Genomic DNA, 23,260 nt, shown 5'->3' with positions numbered 1-23,260 from the left:
GTGCGGGGAGGAGCGGGCGGAAGCCCGAGTTTCCCCCCGTTAAAAGAAACAAAAATAAATAACCACTAAGTGGCCACAGAGGTAAAAAACGGGGGCTGCGCCCCTGCGCCGGTACCCCCCCCCCCGCGGCCCCCCAGCCCTTGCCGGCCGCGGAGCCGGGCGCCGCCGCGGCTTCTCCTCCCTGGCGCGTTCGCGGTGTAAAGCAAAGTAAGTACTGCGGTGAGAGCAGGAAAACACTTCTCACTCCCCCTGTTCTTGCTGTCTCACGTTCCAGGAGAGCACAGACATGTCTCACTTCGAAAATAAAGGACTGATCCTGGGCGTAATGGCAGGGACCGCAGGCATCAGCCTCCTCCTCATCTGGTACCATAAGATCCGCAGACCCGGCGCGGCTGTGAGCGCACCCGCGCTGCTAGCTGTGGGCGAAAGGTTTGATCCTGCGCGCTTGCAAAACGAAGCGCACGGCGAGCAGGGAGCTGTCATGGTTTTGCACGGAAGGCAGCTTCAGATACTAGAAAAACTGAGCGGCTTGCTGGTCAGCGTGGACGAACTGAAGAGGGAGGTGAAATTCCTCAAGGAGGCCCTGCCCAAGCTGGAAGAGCTTGTCCGAGCGGAGCTGCAGGGCAAGGGCGCCGTGCAGAGAGTGAGCCCGTCGCACAGGGCAGCCAGGCGGAGGAGAGCAGAGGCGGCTCCCGGCGCGGCGGAAACCACCAGCTCCGAGGAGGCCGAAAGCGAAGGGGGGTGAGTCACTGACACGGCCCGGGCGGGGCAGGGCGCGCGGGGTCCTCACCTGCGTGCCGCGGGGCCCTGCAAACCCCAGCCGCCTTGCTCGTCTCCTTTTTCTTTCTTTCTTTTGGTTTTTCTTTTTTTGTTTGTTTGTTTTTAAATGTGTATTTTGTGTTTCAGGAAAAAGAAACCCTTTCCTTCAGGGAAGTTCCTTAAAATTTCTGCGGGGAGAATTTTTTGTTGTGTTACTTTCCAGCCCACRTGCTTCATGAGCCTTATATTTTGACTCTGTTTTGAGAGCTGTCAGTTCTATTATGAATCGGTACTTGCTCCTTTTTTTTTAAAATGCTTCAATTTTAGCAGGTATCTTCAAAGACGTATTCCCCTTCATGTGGTGTAGAAACATTGCAGTTCTATTAGTTTTTTAGATTGTCTTGTCTTTTATTTGGTTTGCAAAGGCCTTTATATTGTATATAAAAAATCTGGAGATGCAGATAAAACTAAGGAACCAGTTTATGAATTATCAGATTCATAGACTCAATGCAGAGGTTATTGCATATTTAGCATTTAAGGTTACATTTTGTGTTCTGGAGAGATGTGTTGCAATTTGACAACTTAAGAAGGAAACTTGCCTATTCAGCTTCTTCTGTGTGACAAAGAAGCGGTGAGATGATCCAACAGAAAAATGATTCTTGTGTGCAAGAGCTTTGAATGTGTCTTTAAGAAAGGCCTTCTCTAATGAGTGTTTGTGTACAGCCAGAAGAAAGCAAGRAAGATAACTCAAGGTTATAGATAGTATTAGTGATTTGGATGTGTGCTTTACCAAGGCTATTTTTTTTATCTCTTCCAAAAAGAGATTTCTTTTATTTTTACTAATACAAATTACTTACTTGTTTGKGCATGTATTTGAAGGTAATTCCTAAGCAGTACTTGTAGATTGATTGTTTTGCATGTCTTCTCTGAATTTAAGATAGTTTGTTTCATTTGTCTTTCTCTTGCAGATAGAAGTAGATTGTCAGTCTTAATGCGTGTACAGTTCTGATGTATACAGATTTTTCTGAGGTCATCTGTAGCTTTACTGACCAAGCACGTTCTGTGAGAACTGACAGTGGGAGGCAATAGCAGTTAATGTGCATCACCGATTTGTGTGCTATAGGAATAAGACCATGTGCATTGCTTTATGCTGTTCTGTAGTGAATTTCAGCAATGATACATTAAGTGGATGTTCTGTGCACTCCTATAGATGATTCTTAATAGTTTGTTTCRGTCACATCATTCATTAGTGAAGATCTCAGCCTAACCTTTGAGGATTTGTAACATTCATTCATTTACAAAGACAATAATTGCTGTCCAGATGATCAGCTGGGATGGAGTATGTCACCTAGTTCTGACCTCTTTGTCATTTTGAAGCTGTTTCCTCCCCAAGACAGCGGTGATGAACCATGGACATCATTGCCATGTTTGGCACTGGTCTTCAGCTAGCCTAGCCCCAAGCTTTTCAAATTAYGTTTGACACCAGTCACCAGAAAGATTGACCACAGTAAATCTTTTTTCTTCAAAATTTTCCACTATTTTTGCTTGAAATAGTTTATCCTTAAGAAAGGAGGAGAGGGAGAAATACTTGCCTTGACCGCTTGAGAGTGTTGTTTCACTTTTTGTTAATTCATTCATTTTTGCTGCCCATACATTTTCAGTGCAATCTTCAGCTGACCTAAGAATCTGATATGGGAGATTTCTGCTTGGAGGTCATTATCATTAAAAATGAATCTGCCTTGTGCTGGGTCATACAGTGCAAATTTGATCCAGATCAGGTGTCRACATATAATCACCTTCCTATTGAATTAGCTGGAATGGATTAGACAGTGATTGTGTCAGCTTATGCTTTTTACATTGGCTGAGAGGCAACAGATAATATCTGATCTATCTAAAAGTTGGAGTGCTGTGAGCAGATTAGATACCTGGTTAGGCCCAGTGGCTACCAATAAAAAGTTATTTGAAAACAGTTTTTGAACCAGCAAAGAGAGTCTATACCACAGCAGTGTTTTATACCAGGTAGCTCAGTCTTTTTAGTGCCTTACTAGTGCCTGGATTACTGAGGTGCTTAATTGCAGCGTGGTGAGTCCCCAGCATGGTTTGYATTTGGTCTTTGGACTTTGAACAACTCTTTGAAATCCAGTGAAGTCCAGCTGATTGATCATTGCTCCTTACAGCCTTATCACTATTTTTCTCTCTTAAGTGAAATATATTGGTAATAAAGATGAAATCAGGTTGGCACTGACTATAGACATTTTTGAAGGGCTTACATTTTGTCAGATACTGCTCAGTGTTTTTATCAMATGTAAATATTCACTTTTCGTCACTTGATAAAACCTTTTTTCAGGAAAATACCAGGTAAAATAGCGGCTCTCCATGTTGTTGTAGGAAACATTTGTAAAGCAAACCGTAATGACTCTTTCTCCTTTGTTGTTAATTTGTCTTTTGATTTACTCTTATTATCCCTTAGATTTTTAGGTTGCACTAAAAATCTCCACATCAATTTCTTATGTTTAGTACTGATAAATTTATTTTGTAGTGTGGCTCTTCATAACATACAGCTTGCTACTCTACTCCTAGAATGAGCAGATATAAAAGCCTGCTAGCTAGTTTGTTGCAATCAGTTATCTAGCTCTTCTTGCTGTAGTTTTATATCAACAATATCTTTTAGTCTCTTATTTTGTCCTTACGTAGCTGGAAGAATTTCCTATCTTGAAGTAAAATTGGCTTCAGTTCAAATTGATGAAGTATACCTTACCCAAGATTTTAGGAAAAATATTAGCTGTTTATTTTTTAAAAGTCTATATTGCCTTCTTAACGTGTTATGTTTTCATGTTTAAAATAAATGTTTTAGCCTGACTATGTTAAGGATTGAACAGAGAGCTAGTAAGAAAATTTATGTAATCAGAAACAAAACAGAAAACATTTTTTATGCCTAGTTTGGCAAAATGTTTCAAGTGATGTATAATGCTTTATACTTGATTAAATTGCCTTATAATAATTTTATGTCCAACCAACATAGGAGTTTGCCTGAGGTACCTGACAAGTGGGGCAGGAACTKGTCACAAGTCCTGGAGCCCCTTAAGGGCTTTGTGTTGTTTCTTTGGGAAATGCCTGGAGTCAGTAGTGTCAGCTCGGAGTCAAGAAAGGAGGGAAGAGGAGGAGAGGACTGTCTGAAGGCACTATGGAGAAGTCAATTTTCTGAGGGAAGAAAACAGAAATTTGGAGGAATGCTGATGCTTCTCTGAGGGGACAACTAGCATGTTTAAGCTTAAGCRTGGAGAATTATTTGCATTCCCTTGGACAATATGGTATCAGAACAATTAATTTCTGTTCTTATAAGAAACGCTGTTCATGGGCCAAACTAGAGGAAGATTTTAAACATTTTAYGTTACTTTCATTTGAGAATAGCATTCTTTATTGGTTGTATAGATGTCATAGCCCCTTATGGAGCTCAGTATCTTTTGACTTATGTCAGCAGGCACAGGGTTGTATGGTTTTCTGCAGTTCCCAGAATTGCCTTACATTGGGGAGTGAAGAGTTATTTACTGTGTTGGTGTTTTTCATTTTTCCATGGATTGTTTTATAGATACTAGTTTGCCTTCTTTAAAGCGTGCAAATCAACAAGTAAAATGAAATATATGACATTCTTAGCAAGGTTTAAGATGATCTGCTCCACATTTAAATTCTTTGAGGACTCATAAGACAGAGAAATACAGAAGGTGAGAGAGAATTTCCCAGGATAGTGAGAGGTAGACATAAAGGACCTGTCCTGTTTCCTCCTCTTCATCAACACAGATGTGATCTGGCAATCATGTTTCTCTGGGAGAYGCATGATGAGAAGAGGATTGATGCAGTATGGTCTCATCTTAGGATATCATTCTTCCATGATGTTTTGTGTTTTGCTCCTCATAGGTTCCACATCAGCTGTTAGTCTGTGACCTACTTGCATGCTTCTTTTCATTTGAGTTTCTGGAAGAGTATTTTTATATGACTTAACTTGCATGAATTTGATATTTGGTTATGCCAGTTTAATACAATGCTGCTGAARTTTTCTGCTGAGATTGTTTGGAGTGACAAGGCCCAACTTTGGCCTTTCCGTTTTTGCTGACAGAGATTGACATCCTGTTTTCCCACATTGGAATGGAAATGATCTTAGAAATTTGAGCCATTTGTGCAGCAAAGCTAGAGATATCAGTAGTAAATTCCAAATACTGATTCCTTTTTTTCAAACCTAGATGCTTAGGTGGTTTATCATGCAATACCCAAATGTTTGGAATGAAAGAATATTACAGTGTTGTTCAGGAATGTGTAATTCCTTTTATTGTTTAGTTATTGTTACTTTATATTATCTAGCACCCAGAATTTAAAGTAGGTAATTGCACAAAATTTTCTTTTAATTGGAAGAGCAACCCAGATCCAGTCAGGAAAGGTGCTTTTCAAATATGCCTCAAAGCCGGGTACTTTTCAGACATCCCACCCAACCTCCAAATCTTGTACACTTCTGGACAGGTTGATGTTCCTTGCTTGTGCTCTCTATATATGATGTAGCTTTGCAGCCACTTCAAAATAACTGTTGAGGAACAATATGCTGTGTTTTTAAAGATGCATCAGGAAACCAAAGTAAACATTCACTGTACATGAATACTGACTCTGCAACATACAGCCGTATCAAGATTTGGTATTGAAGTTCTATGGATATCTAAGACATTTCCCTTTTTTCTCTACTGTGCTTTGTTTTTCCATTTGAACATGCATGTATGCTTTTTTTTTCCTATTCAAAAGTTTTTGAATCCTCTTTCTCATATTACTGGGTTAATCTGGCAGAGAAATTTTCATGTCACATCTGGCAGTTCTGTAATTGAAATGAACGTTTACAACTGCATATTGTAGGCTACAGCCAGTGTATCTGGAGGTGGTTTCATTCTGGTCACTTCCTATAGCAATTTATTGAAAACAGAGTATTTAAAAGCCATAATTATTAAGCTCCATTTATATTCCTAACATTTTGTACTGGCTATATTTCCAGAAAAAAAGTAGTACTACTGTCCTGAACTAGTTAGAGGATAGAGTTGCTTAGTGCACATAGTACATTTTCTGCTCATAGTGACGAGTTAAAATCTCTGAACTTAGCAGATAATACTTTTAAATTACTATTTTCCATTAGAAAAACATTTTCAAAAATGGAAATGAAAAAGATCAGGCTTTTCTGTCCATATTTAGTGCAGAAGCAAATGGCTACTTTTACAGATAATGTTCAGTTGTTCCTATTTGAAATTTGAGGACCCAATTGTATGCTCAAGTGAGTGGCCTTATTGTCCAAAGTGCTATCTCTGCATGGAATTTATGGCTTTTGTAAATATTTATTTGTCCTTGCCTGTCTTGTGCTGAGTACTTGTGCACTGAGAATAATGAATTAAGACAAGCTGTTTCCCRTTATCAGATATTCTGATTTCCAGGAATGTGCAAAAGAAATAAGTAAACAAATTGACAATAGTGATGTTGCTGCTTACATTTAAAATTGTATCTGTGACCTTTTAAGTGTTTAACAAAACACTGTGTGATTCTTAAAGCACTCCTATTTTGGTTGGTAAGCTCTCCAATTTGAAGAAATTGGAAGGTTGAAGCACTGTGTTGAAGAGGCCTCCTCAGGGTTACAAAGCCTGTGTTAATACACGTTATGATTTACAGTGTTCTGCATTTGAACCGCAAGGACACACATGTTTCTAATATTTAGATATTTTTTGAATGCATTGTTAGGGAGGACATAGTGTAATTACTTGCCTGTTATGTTTGGAATTATGATCATGCTATCCCTTAGAAGACAGAGGTAATATAATAAAAAAAACCTTGATACTATAAACAAAAACTCCCTTGAGGTTTCAAAACTGGCAGAAATTTGCGCTCTGAAATTTTTGCATTTGAATTTCACAAAGCTTTGCCAATATCTGAAGAAAATAGCGTTATCATTTTCTGTTATTTTAGTTATATTACAGCTCATACTGATACTGAAGGAGAGTCTGAGGAAGAAAAGGGATGGATGAAATCACCTGATGTTGTGAGACTGGAAGAAGAAGAAGAGTTATTTAACTTTTTACTACAGGTGGACAGTTTGCACAAGGGTTCAGAAGATGATAAAAAAGAGAGTTTCAGACTGCTGCTTGAGAAAGAAGACAAGGTATTAAAGGGTAAACTTAGTATTATGTTGCTATTAACTTGTGCTTGAGCTGTGTTTGAGAACTTCCTTAATGTAAGTGTTAGAGTGCACACAGGAATGGAAGATGGAATTCTATGCCTATTTTTAAAATACAGCGAAAAAGACATATTTTCAGATATTACCAATATGAATCTTGGGCATGCATAGAAGTTTTATTATTTTATAACCAATCCAGGGTCAATAACTTTAAGGCTCTGTTTGGTGTATATGTACTTGCATGCAGTGGAGGATGATACCATGGGCTTTTTCCTAGATAAATGATAGATATTTTTACTGGTTTTAAAATGGCCTATATGAGAAAGTCCCATGGAATTAAGTAGTAATTGGATCAATTGTTCTCAAGAAATCAAACAATGAGTCTGTAGATTGCTTATAATTTTCTGACATACCTCATATGACAATTTTAACTTTTGTGTGCACGTGTGGAACTTCTGATGAAATTTCCAAGTGGTTTGATGTGCAGTGCTTAATTCAGTGCATCAATTTCTTCTGATTTGACAGATATTATTATTTCTGATTATATTGCCATTTACATATTGAAATATCGAGATGGATAGATGTGATAAGAATTGTGAGTGAACACAGTGCTTATTTCACGCCTAAAGAAAATATATATAATTCAGGAACCTATTATACTTTACTGGATTGCCTATCTATATTTTTTTAAAAAAAAGAGACCTGTAAAAATGATTTATAAATTCCAGGGTATTGTCAAAATTGATCAACATCATGTTTGGTAGTGCAAAAATTGGTCATAGGATTCTCACACATAGGAAAGTAGTATAGAAGGATGCAAAATACCAAAGATTCACTCAGTATTCCTCAAACCTACTCTAAGTATTATGCAAGGAAACTGTATAAGTCTGATTTTGATGAGTTCAGTTATCCAATTGTTCTCTACTTTCAGTATGAAAACTGTGCAAGCTTTCTTTGGAGAGTTGCTCGTGCTTATGGAGATCTGTTTGAGATGACTACAGATGCTGAGGAAAAGAAAAAGTATGTTACTGATGGTAAGTCAAGGAAAAATGTTTATGTAAAATGTCATCTGAATGTAGGGAAACATGCTTGGTGCATTGATGCTTAAGTTTTCCAACTCAAGCAATTGCCAGTCCAATAAATGGGAGATTGTATACCATAATAAAAATGTTTTGCAAACAAACTGCCACATTATATAGCTTCAGACTGTTCTTTTCACACTGGAGAGATCCAGAACTGGTGTAGGAGAAGTGTTTTCAGTCACATTGAAAGCAGTTGGCTCCAGATGATGTCCTAGAATTCTTTATTTTAGTGAGAGTCAGATGAAACAAAATGTAAAAAAGAGACAGATGTTGTCAGCACAGCTTCTTAATTACATCTTTGGTAGAGAGCAATAAATGCAAAGGCAAAGCCAAGATTTATTTTAATTCTTTCTGTGGCAAAGGAGTGGTCCTGCAAATCAGCAACCTCTTTTGTGGTGGTCGCGGGGCTAATATTTTGGGAATCAGGGAAACACTGTCTACCAGAAACAATAGTCATGTAAAACGATTGAGGATGCTGCTTCCAGGCATCTCTCCGCAGGTGTCCTATTTGACAACTAACCTCAATTAGATTCTGATTTCTTTCTTCACAACTCTTTTCCTACGTCAGCTTTTAAGTGCATTGCCCTTTTCTTTCGCTGTTTATAGGCATACTGGGGAGAGGAATGGTTTACATTTCCCTTTTGTTTTGGGCCTGTTTTTGATTATGATAAAATGTGCTTCTTTTCTACCTATGTCACCCTTTTGCTGTCCGTTCAATGCGTTCTCTTAAAATAATCATTTTTGCCTCYATCTGAGAATATGCCTCTCCTCTTTTTCTCCATTGCCTCTCCCTTTTTTACTGCACCAAATTAAAGGTTTTCTAATTGTATTCCGAGCTTAGATTATTCTTTTTTAACTCTTCTCCTTTTGTTGCTACTTCATGTTCTGTTGTCAGTGACATCTCTGAAAGAGCAGTTTTGACTATCCTTTGTTATCCTCAAAGGCAGTGTGACCCTTTGTGCTGTTATTAAATATGCCACAGCCAACCTCAGCTTGTCCAAGGTCCCCATTCCTATCCTGCTGTCATCTGAATGCTCATGAAGACATAGGCTGTCTTACTATTTAACTGATACTGTCTTTACTTCGGTAGCAGCTTGGCTTTTTTGTATGGAAATCACTCAGTGCAGTGAGGGTTATAACAAACAAACAAACAAACAAAAACAGAATGATGAACTCTGTTATTGAATCCTTTGCTTTTACCAGTGATTAAATGTAGCCTTAGCTGATGGAAGATAATGGCATAGCAAAAGACAGGGAGAGGTAAGGAATGGTGGAATGAAATTGGGTCTTAAGTGTTGAGTAATCTCTGTTGGCTCATTTTCCTGAAGTGGTAGGTGGTGGCAGCCTTTTTCATCTGCTTTTTGGAAGTGGTGCAGAGAGATTGAGACTGTGGGAGAGCTGGCAGTAGACTGTGTTTTTTCATTCCACTCGGTTGGAGGACTGTGTATGTGCCCTTTGTTTTTAGGAAGTTAACTTGTAATACAGAAATGTCAGCGTGGTTTAATTGGTTGCAGCTGAGACTTTACAAACAGCAAGCGTCGCATTTGAGCTTCTTACTAGGAGCATGATTTGATCAAACGACCTGCTGTCATCTTTACTCGCTTAAAAGTGAAACATAATGGAGATCATTGTGCTGGAAAGGAACTTCACCTAGTTCATTTATGTACCCAAGGTGGAAAATAGCTCTGCTGGTTATTCCGACAGGTACATCTCTAACCAGTTTTTAAGGATCTTCCCCTTTGGAAACACCTTGTTCAGCAGTCCAGTCCAGTCCAGTCCTCCCCWGGTTTAATTGAATCTGAATTGAATTATATAAGGTAAAACAGTAAAATTATATATAGATAGATATACATTATATACACATACAATTTTAATGTTATACATATATRTACAAAGTCATAAAGTTTAGTTTAAAGTCATAAAGTATCCATCTAAAATTTTGTTTTGAAAAGGAAAAAACATTTTCTTCTTTGCAGCTAGAGTTTATCTGACTGCTTGGTTCTTGGGTGTTGCCTAAAATGTAAAAGAGTACAATAAATCCTTTAATATATCATACTCMTTTTACAGGGAAGATTAAAGCTGAAAAGGCCATCCAGCTGGATGCCAGAAATGCAGAGAGTCATCAGTGGTGAGTTTGCAAGAGTGTGCATTTTTGCAAAGTTGTATTTATTTATCAGATCCAGCCAAAATGGCAGCAGTCTCCAACTCTAAACACTGCTCACAGCAAGTTAGATTTATCTTATTGGAGTGGGTGGGATATCAATTTCATCAATTATTCATTAATATCTTCTCATAGTTTCATAGAACTCAATCAGTTGCAGCTAAAAACTACTTCCAAGTAGTATTTTGTGAAGCATTTACTATAGCAGAGGAAACATCACAATATTTTAGTAAGTATAATGAAATACAGGAATATTTGCTTAAGCCGGTATCTGTTACTATTTGAAGAAGCCATTGTTTTCCACTTACTTTCTCTCACAACTTTCTCTTTCTTTCTGAAAGTGATGTAGTTTGACCTCCTATTTTGTTACTTCTGATATCCACATGAAAAAAAATGACAAATTTTTGACCATCTAAACTTTAGTAATTAAAAGTAGACAATCAGAGCATGATTTCACTTTCAATTAGCTTCTCAACTTTCTGTTTTGATAATTGAATTTTTCTCCAGGCTTGGCACTTGGATTAATTTTTGTAGATCTTGCCAGAAGTAACTAAGTCTTCACAAATTTATATAATTTTTATTAAATCAGCATTGTCAGGTGGAAAATAATTCTGCCTAGCTAGCTCATAATTCCAGGTTACTGCTTTATTAATCAATTTTATTGAAACTGTTTTTTTTCTAATATTACTTGCTTTTTCATTCCATTTTGGTTTTTCTATTCTTTTTTTCATTACACATATATGGTGGAATTTCATTTTAACCCTATGTATCTAAACCTGATCTTGTTATCCCGGCCTCCCTTCATAGTCCAGAATGAAGTAGGCACTTCTGGAGTACAGTTTGTATGAGTCCATGTTGCACATCTGCATTAGGGTGAGATGAATTTCTCCCTAGACTCAACTGACTACATCTCCATTGCCAGTAAAGGGAGCATAGGTCAGCTAGCTCAGGTTTAGATACTCAATTAAGTGCAGATGTTTACATTTAATTAGGTGGCTCTTGTGTTTGCTCTCTCTCTCTCTCCTTCTGAACTTCAAAGATGGCTATGTTATTCCATACGGGGTTCCTTTGAGTGTTGCCATACTTCTGTGATTGTTTTTCTTCCTTATGCTTATAACAACTAGTGATCCAAACACCTGCTTTGTAATGATGGGGTACAGGAAGTCACGCGCTGTGGAAATAAGTTTAATCTCAATGGAACTTTGCCATCACTGATAGATTTGCATTTGTTCCCTCCAGCGGCTGGGAAATAGTGATGGTGCCTGCCTGGAGGTGAGGCGTAGGCCCCAGCTATARTGTGACAGTTAAAGATACCAGCCTTTGCTTTGCCCCTTATCCAGTTACAAGTTAATGTCCATCAGTTGGAGGCTGTTGCAGTGGAGAGGATCATGTGAGCATCCATCCTCAATACAAAGTGAATTGAAGCCTGTTTAACTTAAACACCTGCTGGAAGCAAACTATAGCCATTTCTGCCAATTGTCTGGCCACAGCCATGGTCGCGTCTGCAGGTTAGTGCTGGTGTATCCTTCTCAGCCAGAGCAGTATGTATAAAGAAACCCACACTATCACAGGCACACGCAAATGCTTCCACCTGTGAGTCTGACAAAAGCCCGCCTGTGAGACTGACAAAATCTCCTAGTATAAACTTGGCTACAGAGACTGGGCTGACAAAAGCTTTCATGGTGTTCAGGAAAATGTAGGTGGTCTGCCAGACTTCAGATGTAAGACTTTGTACTGGCAGGCACATCCAGCAAGGGAAGAATTACAAGTGTAAGGAGACGTGTTCCAGAGTTAGCTCAGAAAGCCTGCTTTAGAGATATAAGAATAAAATCTTGTGTTTTGTAAGCTACTGCTTTTTGTTGCAGGCAAGGTCTTTCTGTATGCTTTAGTTTTCAACCTTTGTGTATCTGGGTTGTAAGGAAATGTGAGGTTTTTATCTATTGTTGAACCAGCGGCTTTATAGTTGTACAGATAGACATAACAGATGTGAATAGTCTGRTGTAATAATTTTTTCAAATATTTTGTCCACTTACTGTTCTTTTCTGAAGTCTTTCTGATTCAATGCACAAGTCTTAAATAGTGATGTCCCATACTGGATATACCTCTTCAGCAGAGGCTCTAAATACAAGACAGAATGGGCTGCCCTGTTGATATGCTCCAGAAAGACATTTGTATATTTTTTCTCTAGCATAATAACTCTCATTCAGTCTGTGGTCGCTTTTCTGCTATGCTGCTGCTTAACCATATAGACTTGTTTTGTAATTGTGCACTTTTTCCTTCTTGGGAAAGTATTTTACACTCATGTTTCACTGATTTCATGTTGATTTCAGACCATTTGGTTTATCAAGGATATTTAGAGTCGTAAGTGCTTGCATCCCCTCTCATATACTATTTTATTTTATAAGTTTGTTTTCTGGTTATCRTTGAAGTCATTAATGAAAATACTGGAAGATAATGAACCCAGGACAAAACTTCTTGGAATGACTGTAATGATTCACAGGTTCATATGAACCAGAGATAAGATCACTGACCCTGGTTCTGCAACCAATACAGGTGATTTCATCTAAACAATATCATTTAACAAATATTTAAACAAAAGGATTAGGATCACTGGCAAGTGGTCAATTAAAGAAGAAAGATTTACTAGTTTTACCTAAGTTCAGAGATGAAGGGCAGGACCCAATTCCAGACTGGCACCTAAATGTAACGTCAGTGTTATAGGTGTATGCATATAGGTGTTATAACGTTAGTGTTAACGTCAGTGTTATAGGTGTATGCAGTGTTATAGGTGTATTCGCATATCGTGGCAGATATAACATGTGATCCCCGGGAGGTCTTTATCTTTCTGGGCCAGCAGCTGGAACTGGTGGGAAACCTTAGGGCATCTCCAGTGGCAGTGGATAGCTGTGTTTGGGCAGGCTGCTGTAAATTGAATAGGATCTCTATTGAGTGTCATAGGAGCATAAATGCACAGTGAGAACTTGGGTTGTCTACAGCTCGGCATGAATACGTGCTCAGTGGAAGTGCACTCCTCCTACTGAAATTCTTTTTTCTCATCTCATCACCAGTATAAAGTTTGCTCAAACTGTGTAAGCTAACTGAAGACCCTACAAAGTAAGATACATCCATCTATTGTTTATACAGTTTTCTCATTTTTGTGTAGGGTTACCACGTTCTGTTTTAGCTGTTGATGAAAAAGTTGGCTGACTGTTGTCTATGGAAAGTTTTGACTGATTTCTTGCTTCTCTGTACCTTCTTATTTCTGATTTTTTGGCATTTCCTATCAGTGTGGTTGAGTTATTATTGATGTTTGGTATAGCTGCTATCTRTATAATTAACTCAGGCATTATTTCTCATGTTCTGTTAAACTGTTTAATATRTTATGGCTTACTAAATGAGTGAGGGTTAAATGGTAGGCCTGTTTTTTTCCTGGCCTGTATTACTGCTTACAGTTAACACTTGAGGGATGGGGAGGGAAAGGTATATGCAAAGAAAAGATTGAATAATTCAGCCTGGTTGGTTTCATCATCATATCTCATTACCAGTGGTTCTGTACTTCTGTCTGTGGCTTTTTTTCCTTCTGCTGTGTTTATCGAGCCTTTTTTTTTTTAACTGCCTTTTATGTCTCTTGCAAGTTGCAATTCAGTTTGTATTAAGCATTTCTGAATTTTATCTTTAAATGCTTGTATGCTGTTCTTTAGTAACCATACAGTATCACCAGTTTGGCCATGTGTTCTTATTTTCACTTTTGAATTCAGTTCGTTTTTGATTTTTAGCTCAATGGAGAACACCTCACTGGAGCTGAATTGGCCTTTAAAATCATGTCCTGTCTTCCCTGCACTTTGGAAAGARTCGTTTGCCATTGTGCTTTTGAATACTGTCTCTTAATAACTCTTTGATAAAACTTTTTATAACCTGGCACTCAATTTTCCTTGTATCCTGTTCTGTTTATGGTTTAATGTCCTTTATTAGGAATGTATACTGTGTCTGTCAGGCAAGGATTAGGGCTATAGGCCTCTTTGAAAGTTTGTTTTAGAAGCTTATCCCTAATGCTTAAAAGCTTTGTTCACAGCAAAATATGTTTTGGTCACGCCCTGACTGGCATAACTGTTCTGTGAAAGCCCTACTGTGAATGCAGTTACACTAGGGAAAAAGTCCTTTTGCCAGGGCAATTTTCTTCAGTTATATTGAACTGCCATAAGCTGTCCTGAGAAATAAAAGTTATGTTTGATGTCTAGTAGGAAAACTTAGTGGAATGGTCTTACCAGCAAATCTTTGCTGATGTACACATCTACAGTTTAGATATCTTGCTTTACTTTTCTTGTGTACTTATTWAAAAAAAAARMAAAAAAAAAAAAGCCATGCATGTCAGTAATAAACCACCTATGATCTAGTTTTATGAAAAAACATAGCATTGGAATTGACCAACTTACTGATTAAAACACTTATAAGTGACCAGTAGTCATCCTCAGATTGCATTTGGTAAGATATATACAGAAAGAACTGGGCAAAAGAGTTTGAAGTAGTCAGTCAGCCTTGGTCACAATCTTTTCCAGCTGCTAATAATTTTAATATCCAAATCTAGATATTTGAAAACATATGTTCATACTTAATATTGTGGTWACCAGTCAGATCACGAAACCTTCAGACTGTTTGAATAGACAYCTTTAAAAAAATAACTTAGATGGAAACACTGGAAAAGAAAAAACATACCTGTAACATTTTATTGTTTGTCTGACCACTCCAGTGAGAGGTAGAGTAAATATTTTAGGTGACTTATTGCCTTTTTCAGCTTGTGGCAATTATTCARATTCTGAAGGAACCTGAATAGAGAAATTGGCATTGGCCAGTCCCATATCTTCTTGTTTTCCCAGGTCTCAAACAAAACCTTTTTTTGGTTGGTCAGTGATTGCCAATTTATAGCTGTGAACCCTCAAGGCTCATCTTGGACCACAGTATATCCTTGTCATTCTGATTTAGCTGGAAGTGCTATGAAACTGATTCAGTGCTGTAGCCATTTCAGATAGTACCACTTTAACTTCACAATTACAAAAAAATGCAGAATGCCAAGGTGTGCTGAATAGTGCTTTTACTGAAATATAAACAATTGTTTTTAAGTTCATTTTCAAAGCAAGTGGATTTCTTGTTGTTGTTGCTGGATTTTTTTTCCCCAAGAGTTAGGGAAAAGTGTAGAAGGCTTCTCTGGTAATTGTCCAGAATCCTGCAACTCCATTTTTTGGTGAAGAGGATATGTTACATACAGGCTATTCAAAGAACAAAAAGGTTATTAGATGCAGCCAGTTTTCATCACGTTCACCCAGAAAAATCATTCTTTGCATTGGACTTTGGTTTGTTTGCCATGAAGCCAGCTTAGCGCTGCAGTTAAGTTTCGATTACTTTATGGAATTCACGTGRTGACAAGAGCTGTACAGAACATGCATCTCACAGCAGAGTGAAATTATCAAGTGAAAAGCTGGTAATTTTAAGTGCAGATTCCTCAGAAAGTACAGTGGCCCTCAAGACTTTTCTCTGTCATATGTACGTGGGTTACACAGAAGCACAGCGCACAGGAACAAGATCTCCAAGCCTGGGGTTGTCCGTGGGAGTAGATTCCAGAGCTGGCAGTCTCATGGAGAGAGGTAACTACAGAAGAGAAAGGATTGCCTTCATTAAGGACCTGAGTAATTTTCACATGGGATTTGGCTGACTCATATTAACATGGCAGAAAATAGAAATGGAGGTCATCACAGAGACTATGCTAGCTTTTGCTAGCTGCGGAGATTTAATACTCACTTCCAGGATTAATTCAAGATCTTGGCCCTTATGTTTATATCTGATTTTCTGCTGAGCTTGTGCCTGGACTAGAACTCAGGAAATCTCTGCACTRGTATGTCTTATGCTTCTAAGTGGACTTGCTGTGTGTTGTACTTGGTATACAACAAAATGAAAGAAATTACAGTTCCAGGTGGGCCGTGGTTCAGTGAAAATGCCTGAAGATTGTGAAGATATGGAAGGACACTGTTGTGGGTGTCTACTGCAGGCCACCTGACCAGGAAGAGAAAGTTGATGAGGCCTTCTATAAACAGCTGGAGGTAGCCTCACGATCACAGGCCCTGGTTCTCATGGGGGACTTCAACAACCCTGATATCTGCTGGAAGGACTACACAGCAAGGCACAAACAGTCCAGGAGGTTCCTGCAATGCATTGATGATAACTTCTTGTCACAAATGGTGGAGGAGCCTACGAGGAAGGGTGTGCTGCTGGATCTTGTCCTTACCAACAGAGAGGGACTGGTTAGAGGTGTGAAGGTTGGGGCAGCCTTGGCTGCAGTGACCACAAGATGGTGGAGTTCAGGATCCGGTAGGAAAGAAGTAAGGCAACAWGCAGGATTGCAACCCTGGACTTCAGGAGAGTGGACTTYGGGCTCTTCAGAGACCTAATTGGTGGAGTCTCATGGGTTAAGGCCCTAGAAGGAAGGGGGGTCCAGGAGRGSTGGCTASTRTTCAARCATCACTTCCTCCAAGCTCAAGAGTGGTGCATCCCTATGAGTAAGAAGTGCAGCATAAGGGTCAGGAGACCTGCATGGGTGAGCAAGGAGCTCCTGGCCAAATTCAGACAGAAGAAGAAAGTRCACAGAATGYGGAAGAGGGGACAGGCTACTTGGGAGGATTACAGGAATGCWGTCAGAGTATGTAGAGATGCRGYGAGGAAGGCTAAGGCCCAGTTGGAATTGAGTCTGGCAAGGGATGTCAAGGACAAYAGGAAGGGCTTCTTCAAATACATCAGCAGCAAGAGGAGGACTGGGGAAAATGTGGGCCCACTACTGAATGGGGTGGGGGCCCYGGTGACAAGGGATACAGAGAAGGCAGAGTTRCTGAATGCCTTCTTTGCTTCAGTCTTCACTGCTAMGGGCAGCCCCCAGGAATCCCATAGCCTGCATGTGAGGGAGAAAGTCTGGAGAAGGAAAGGCTTTCCTTTGGTTGAGGAGGACAGGATTAGAGACCTTCTGGGTAGGCTAGACATCCACAGATCCATGGGCCCAAATGGGATGCACMCACGGGSACTGAGGGAGCTGGCGGATGTTGTTGCCAGRCCGCTCTCCAKCATCTTTGAAAGGTCCTGGAGAAGTGGAGAGGTGCCTGAGRACTGGAAGAAAGCCAGTGTCACTCCAGTCTTCAGAAAGGGCAAGAAGGAGGACCCAGGCAACTATAGGCCAGTCAGCCTCACYTCCATCCCTGGAAAGGTGATGGAACAGCTCATTCTGGATGTCATCTCCAGACATATGGAGGCAGAGAAGGTGATCRGGAGTAGCCAGCATGGATTCACCAAGGGGAAATCATGCTTCACCAATCTAATAGCCTTCTATGATGGAATGGCTGGCTGGGTAGATGAGGGGAGAGCAGTGGATGTTGTGTACCKTGACTTCAGCAAGGCTTTTGACACTGTCTCCCACAACATCCTCCCAGATAAGCTCWGGAAGTGTGGGTTAGATGAGTGGACAGTGAGGTGGATTGAGAACTGGCTGAAAGGCAGAGCTCAGAGGGTTGTCATCAGCGGCGCGGAGYCTAGTTGGAGGCCTGTGGCTAGCRGCGTCCCCCAGGGCTCAGTACTGGGTCCCATCCCATTCAACTTTTTCATCAGTGACCTCGATGAAGGGACAGAGTGCATCGTCAGCAAGYTTGCTGATGACACTGGGAGGAGTGGCTGATACAGCTGAGGGCTGTGCTGCCATACAGAGAGACTTGGACAGGCTGGAGAGTTGGGTGGAGAGGAACATCTTGAGGTTCAACAGGGGCAAGTGCAGAATCCTGCACTTAAGGAAGAATAACCCTAGGCACCAGTACAAGCTGGGGGCTGACCTTCTGGAGAGCAGCTCTGCAGAGAAAGACCTGGGAGTGCTGGTGGATGACAAGTTGACCATGAGCCAGCAAAGTGCCTTTGTGGCCGGGAAGGCCAATGGTATCCTGGGCTGCATTAGGAAGACTGTTGCCAGCAGGTCGAGGGAGGTGATCCTGCCCCTCTACTCAGCCCTGGGGAGGCCTCATCTCGAGTGCTGTGTCCAGTTCTGGGCTCCCCAGTGCAAGAGAGACATGGAGCTACTGGAGAGAGTGCAGCGAAGGGCTACGAAGATGATCAGAGGGCTGGAGCATCTGCCCTATGAGGAACGGCTGCGAGAGCTGGGCCTGTTCAGCCTGGGGAAGAGAAGCCTGAGGGGGGATGTTGTCAATGTGTACAAGTACCTGAAGGGAGGGTGTCAAGGGGACGGGGACAAACTCTTTTGAGTTGTCCCATGTGACAGGACAAGAGGCAATGGGCAGAAACTGAAGCACAGGAAGTTCCGCCTGAACGTGAGGAGGAATTTCTTCCCTGTGAGAGTGACGGAGCCCTGGAACAGGTTGCCCAGAGAGGTTGTGGAGTGTCCTTCTCTGGAGATCTTCAAGGCCCACCTGGATGCAACCCTGTCTACCATGCTGTAGGTGACCGTGCTGAGCGGGGAGGTTGGACTAGATGATCTCCAGAGGTCCTTCCAACCTTACTGATTCTATGATTTAAGGGGGCCTGTATGTAACAGTTCAGAGAGTCTGGCCAGTTGTTTTGTAGTACTCGAGAGCTGCAAAGTATTCAGATATCTGAAAATATCTTTAACTTGTGAATCTGGTGATGGTAAGCTCACTGGTAAAAGAGTCAAGAACTGCCCAGAAAGTGCAGAAGTCTATCATTGCTTTGACCTGAGCAGGATTCAGTTTCTCCTCGATCACAGTCAGTGGAATAACTTTTAAAGTTAATAGATACTACCACCCAGCATAGTAAAGTCAAGTTCTTAAATACATATAACTTGGTTATTTTGCAGAAGTGTAGAGGGCTGTGCAGGAGCAGAAAAATGTTCTTTATATGGAAGAAGTAYTTTAATATTTAATGGCATGTACATGCAAAGGAATTTCCCACAAATTTCCCACAGAGGAGTGAAGATGTCATACAGTCTTAGTAATAGAATTGTAAAAGATAGTTTCTCAGATTTGTAGGGTGCAATGCCAGTAAAATATTTGTCTAGTGATATGGGACTTTTCAAAATTACAGAATATGTTGTAGGACATTATCATKCTACTGACAACTTTTGAAAGTGAAATCTGTGTAAAGCTTTTTCTTGCTAAAAACTTGYGACATCCTGTCCTTAATTATCCCTTTCTTAGCACTAGAATTGTAGCAGAGACTGATTAACTTGTGAGCTACAAGCATGTGTTTTTATTATGCAGCCTTGATTCCTTGATCAGAAATGATGCTTGCAGTCGGAACTTGATATAACAGAGTTTYGGGTTATGAGTTTTTATCCTGTATTTGATTTATGGGAAGACCAAAGAAGTTTTACAGGAATCTTCAATGTTAATTGTGTTTGATGTCAGTCAGTTACCCTTAAATCACTTACTATTTTGGCAACAATAATTTAAAACTTCAAATACAGAAAGACAATTTCAGAAGACATTTTTCAAAAGCTTTAACTTGTTTTGTAGCAAGTGAAACTGAGGGATGCTTAGCTTGYGTATTCCTGGTTAAGGAGCATTTAAATGAGAGAATGGTTGAGATTGGCTCATGCGTTAGRACTGTGGCTGGTGGGGTTCTTAACAGATCAGGCAAAAATCATTTGGAGGAACAAAAAAGTCACAGTTTAGGTTCTATGTGTTCTTTTTTCCCCACTTCTTTTCTTTTCCCATTTCTTTCTCCCCAGAGTAGGTCACTGAAATATTTCTGTTCAGAAATGTTGTAATGTTATTGCAGTGCCTGAGGACGTTTTTGGTCCATTTTCCATCCGTTGATCTTCCTACTTGGTGCACGTGTTCCTCCTTGCTGAAGGGAGGTAGGAGATGCTGGCACTCCCATCAGAGGAGCKCTTTGCAAGGGACTGAGCTCAGGTCTGTAGTGCAGCCAGTGAGGAGGGGCACCATGCATCCCCTGGGTGTAAAGGCTCTTAGAGTAGTAGCACCTTAGTAAAATGCTGCAGCATCCTTATGCAAGTGCAAAGGGGAGAGATTTGGCTTGTGAAAATATGTATTTACTGGAAGCTTTCTGCCAGAATGGTCTCAGGAAATAGTATTGGCAGCCTTGTTACATTTCTGTCAAGAAGAATTGTGTTATTATCTCTGACAGCTGTTTTTTCACTCTGTTTCCAGATCTGCAGATTTTGTTGAGGTCATATATACAGCAATAAGGATTAGAAATGTCTATGATCTGGAACATGATTCAGTTGCAAAATCCACAGCCTCAGAAATGCAAAACATAACATCCACATGTTCTAATAATGCACTTCTGTGAATATCCATTAACAGCAGCATTTTTCTTTGTTTTGATTTTTTGTATATGTTGCAATAATTTATTAAATCAGAATTTTTAAATGTCCTTGTATTCATGTTAGGTGGAGGTTTGGTTGATTCTTGTTTTTTATCAAAGCATTGGTTGGTTCCTCATGTTTCTGCAAATGTTGGCTATGCGAGCGATCTGATGTTTCCCTGGAACTCAGCTTTGTTACTCTGTTGAATTTTTAATATAAAAACTATAATCCTGCCAGTTTCTTCAATGTAGATTCATTTGTGTTCCAAGTAAGGAAAACCTAAACATTTTACTTTGCACCTTGGTGCATTTTACTTTGTACACTGGCAGTCTTTTACATTCATAGCCACTGCTGCCATGCCCTCACCAACATTAGGAAAGTGATACCAAACTGGTGTTTTACTTTTGCTTCAAAATTTAATATGAGGTGCATTTTTATAGATGATGCATCATAGTGGGAAAGCAATACAATTTTAGGTATGCAAAATTGATCTCTAAAGCAGTAATGTCGCAGGAATCACAAACAGTAACATAAGTTGCAGAACCTCCCTCTGTGGGAGTTGAGATCTCATTCAAGTTAGATTATAAAGAAAGCCTAAAGGTCTGGCTGCATTGCAGAGACTGTCAGAATACACCCACACATGAATCTCGCGTGCAAGGTGCACGCAGCCCTGACAGAGAAGGGAGTGCGGGTGCTCCAGCAGCCTGGTCTGTCTGATGGAATRAGTGCTGTGGACAAGTTCTGAATATTTTCACTGGTGAGATGACTGCTGTGGTACAGATAAGAGGGAATTAATGGCAAAGAAATAAGATGGGATGCCCAAGTTTGTGAGCCATGTAGAGAGGCAAGAACGGCATTTACAACCGGAATGAAAAAAGACTTTTTTTTTCCATGGGCCTCTCCTGCGTTACCCATACGTGGAAGAGACTGAGGGGAGAGGAGGAGCAGCCCCAAAGCACTTGGATTAAGTTGCTGCCCAACAATTGTGTTACCAAACCAGTGTGTGCATGGAACAGGAGGTTTTTTAGACTTGGAATAGATGGAAGGAGGTATGGAAGAGTAAGGAGCCAGCCTGAGAGGATGTATGTTATTTTTGATTTTGGTCCCATGAAACCTATCATGGAAAAGGAAAAGGTAAAACTTGCTGTTTGTATGTCGTGATTTTTTTTTTTTCTTCAGGCTTTAAATCTTTTCTGTAAATCCATTTCATATGGGATAAACTATGCTTTCCAGAGCCTAACTGCTAGTAGTGTCTATCTGCATTTTTGCTAATTCAGATTGCTTGTGAGCTTGCTTGATAAAAGTGACTAGATGAACCTGCTGTTCTTCCTTTTGCAGCAGGTAACTCCTCCTTATAATTTTGTCTTGTCTGAATACATATAGAAATTCTCAACCACTAGAAGGGAAACATAAATTGACTTCCAGCTGGACCCCTTTACATAAGGTCCATGTAGATGCTTGGCATCTATCTATGTCAACATCATCTTCTTGTAACCTTGAGTTTCAGTCACATCGTTTGTGGCAAAGGGGCCCAGTGCTGACTTATTGCTGAATTTTATTGTGTTTGTGCTTAGAAAGAAAATATTAATTGTGGAAGATTAATCTATATGCTTCTATACTATTTCCAGTAAGTTTTCTTCCACCTAGAAATACTTTTTTTTTAAACAGAAGTGATGTGTGTCTGTCTAACGGAGTTATGATTATCTCCATTGTGTTTATTTTGATGCATGTCTATGGGCATGTTTTTGACATTTTTCAGGCAGTAACATTAACTCAGTAGTTAGGTCACTTCCTTGCAGAGCTTAGTCAATAATAATTTTCACTTTATTTTTCTCTGTGTAGCTGGTGAGATTGCAATCCTGTTCAAAGGGCATAAGTAAAGCATTGGTTGTAAGGAAAGACAGTATCATGTGCTCTAGTAAAATATATGTATGTTTTATCTGTTTCAAATAGTATTTGCATATTTTGGTGTTTTTTTCACATTTTTAATGATAATAATGCACTAGGTGACCATATCAAAATCTGTGAAAATCTCAGGGTCTTAGGCTATCTGATGTTTTTATGTTTAACCACTAGATGGGGGAGGTGACTGTAAGGAGAGAGGAGACCAAAGACAAAGTTAGTGCAGTGGGTACAACTCCAAGATGAGGATGTGCAGAAAAAGAAGAGAGAGTCTTTGCAACGCAAGCACTTCTGTTTCAGTCTGGTTGCTTTGCTAATAGTGGTACTGTAATTCAGTAAAGATGTCTTCTGTATTGAATGAAAATAGAAAAATGGAAGTAATTTTAGTTAGTTCCATCCTAATTTTCACTGATCAGTTTCTTATCAGTTAGTATCACCATTTAATCAGTGAAAGTAAAGCTTGCTTTCTTACCCTTCTTTTTTTGAACTGTTTTAAAATTATATCAAACATTTAAAAACTCTTTCCTGGCAAAAAGTACTTTTTCCCCCTGGAAATTAGTGTCTGAAATGCCGTAGAATTTTAACTCCAAAAATGAAATAGTTTGTTTATGCTAATTGCCTGTTTAGTCCAGCTCAAAAGTATAAAATATAAAAAATGATGCTCATACGTGAGACATTTTAGCTTTGAAGAAAGAAAATGCATTTGAAGTCAGTAGACTAGTTTATTTTTCATTTGTTGAAAATTTTGCTGGCATTTCTCTCCACCGGAGATTTTAGCTGTAAGTAGAAGTTTTTCTCGGAACTGGTTTAAACTAAGGCCCTCTTTCTTGTCACGCACA

At 39.7% G+C, this 23,260-nt stretch overlaps 1 protein-coding gene across 8 annotated transcripts in view; it reads left to right on the top strand.

The window, feature by feature from the left end:
• RMDN2 (regulator of microtubule dynamics 2) overlaps positions 1 to 23,260 on the top strand; it is a 52,113-nt gene continuing 28,853 nt past the window's right edge. For 7 of the 8 annotated variants that reach the window (XR_014895357.1, XM_085301168.1, XM_085301166.1 and 4 more), the window contains exons 1-5: positions 1 to 81; positions 275 to 741; positions 6,745 to 6,937; positions 7,884 to 7,986; positions 10,102 to 10,162. Coding sequence is in view for 7 of the 8 variants with exons in the window: in XM_085301168.1 (XP_085157294.1) it covers positions 287 to 741; positions 6,745 to 6,937; positions 7,884 to 7,986; positions 10,102 to 10,162 (812 nt within the window). In the remaining variant the exon portion in view is untranslated. Of the gene's footprint in view, positions 82 to 268; positions 742 to 6,744; positions 6,938 to 7,883; positions 7,987 to 10,101; positions 10,163 to 23,260 lie in introns of those variants that run through there. The other variant, XM_085301167.1, reaches the window with a different exon arrangement.

This window comes from Rhea americana, unplaced genomic scaffold (genome assembly GCF_003343005.1).
Source record: "Rhea americana isolate MKP2758 unplaced genomic scaffold, rheAme1 scaffold_173, whole genome shotgun sequence".
NCBI lineage: Eukaryota > Metazoa > Chordata > Aves > Rheiformes > Rheidae > Rhea > Rhea americana.
This window is presented reverse-complemented; position numbering and strand designations above follow the sequence as displayed.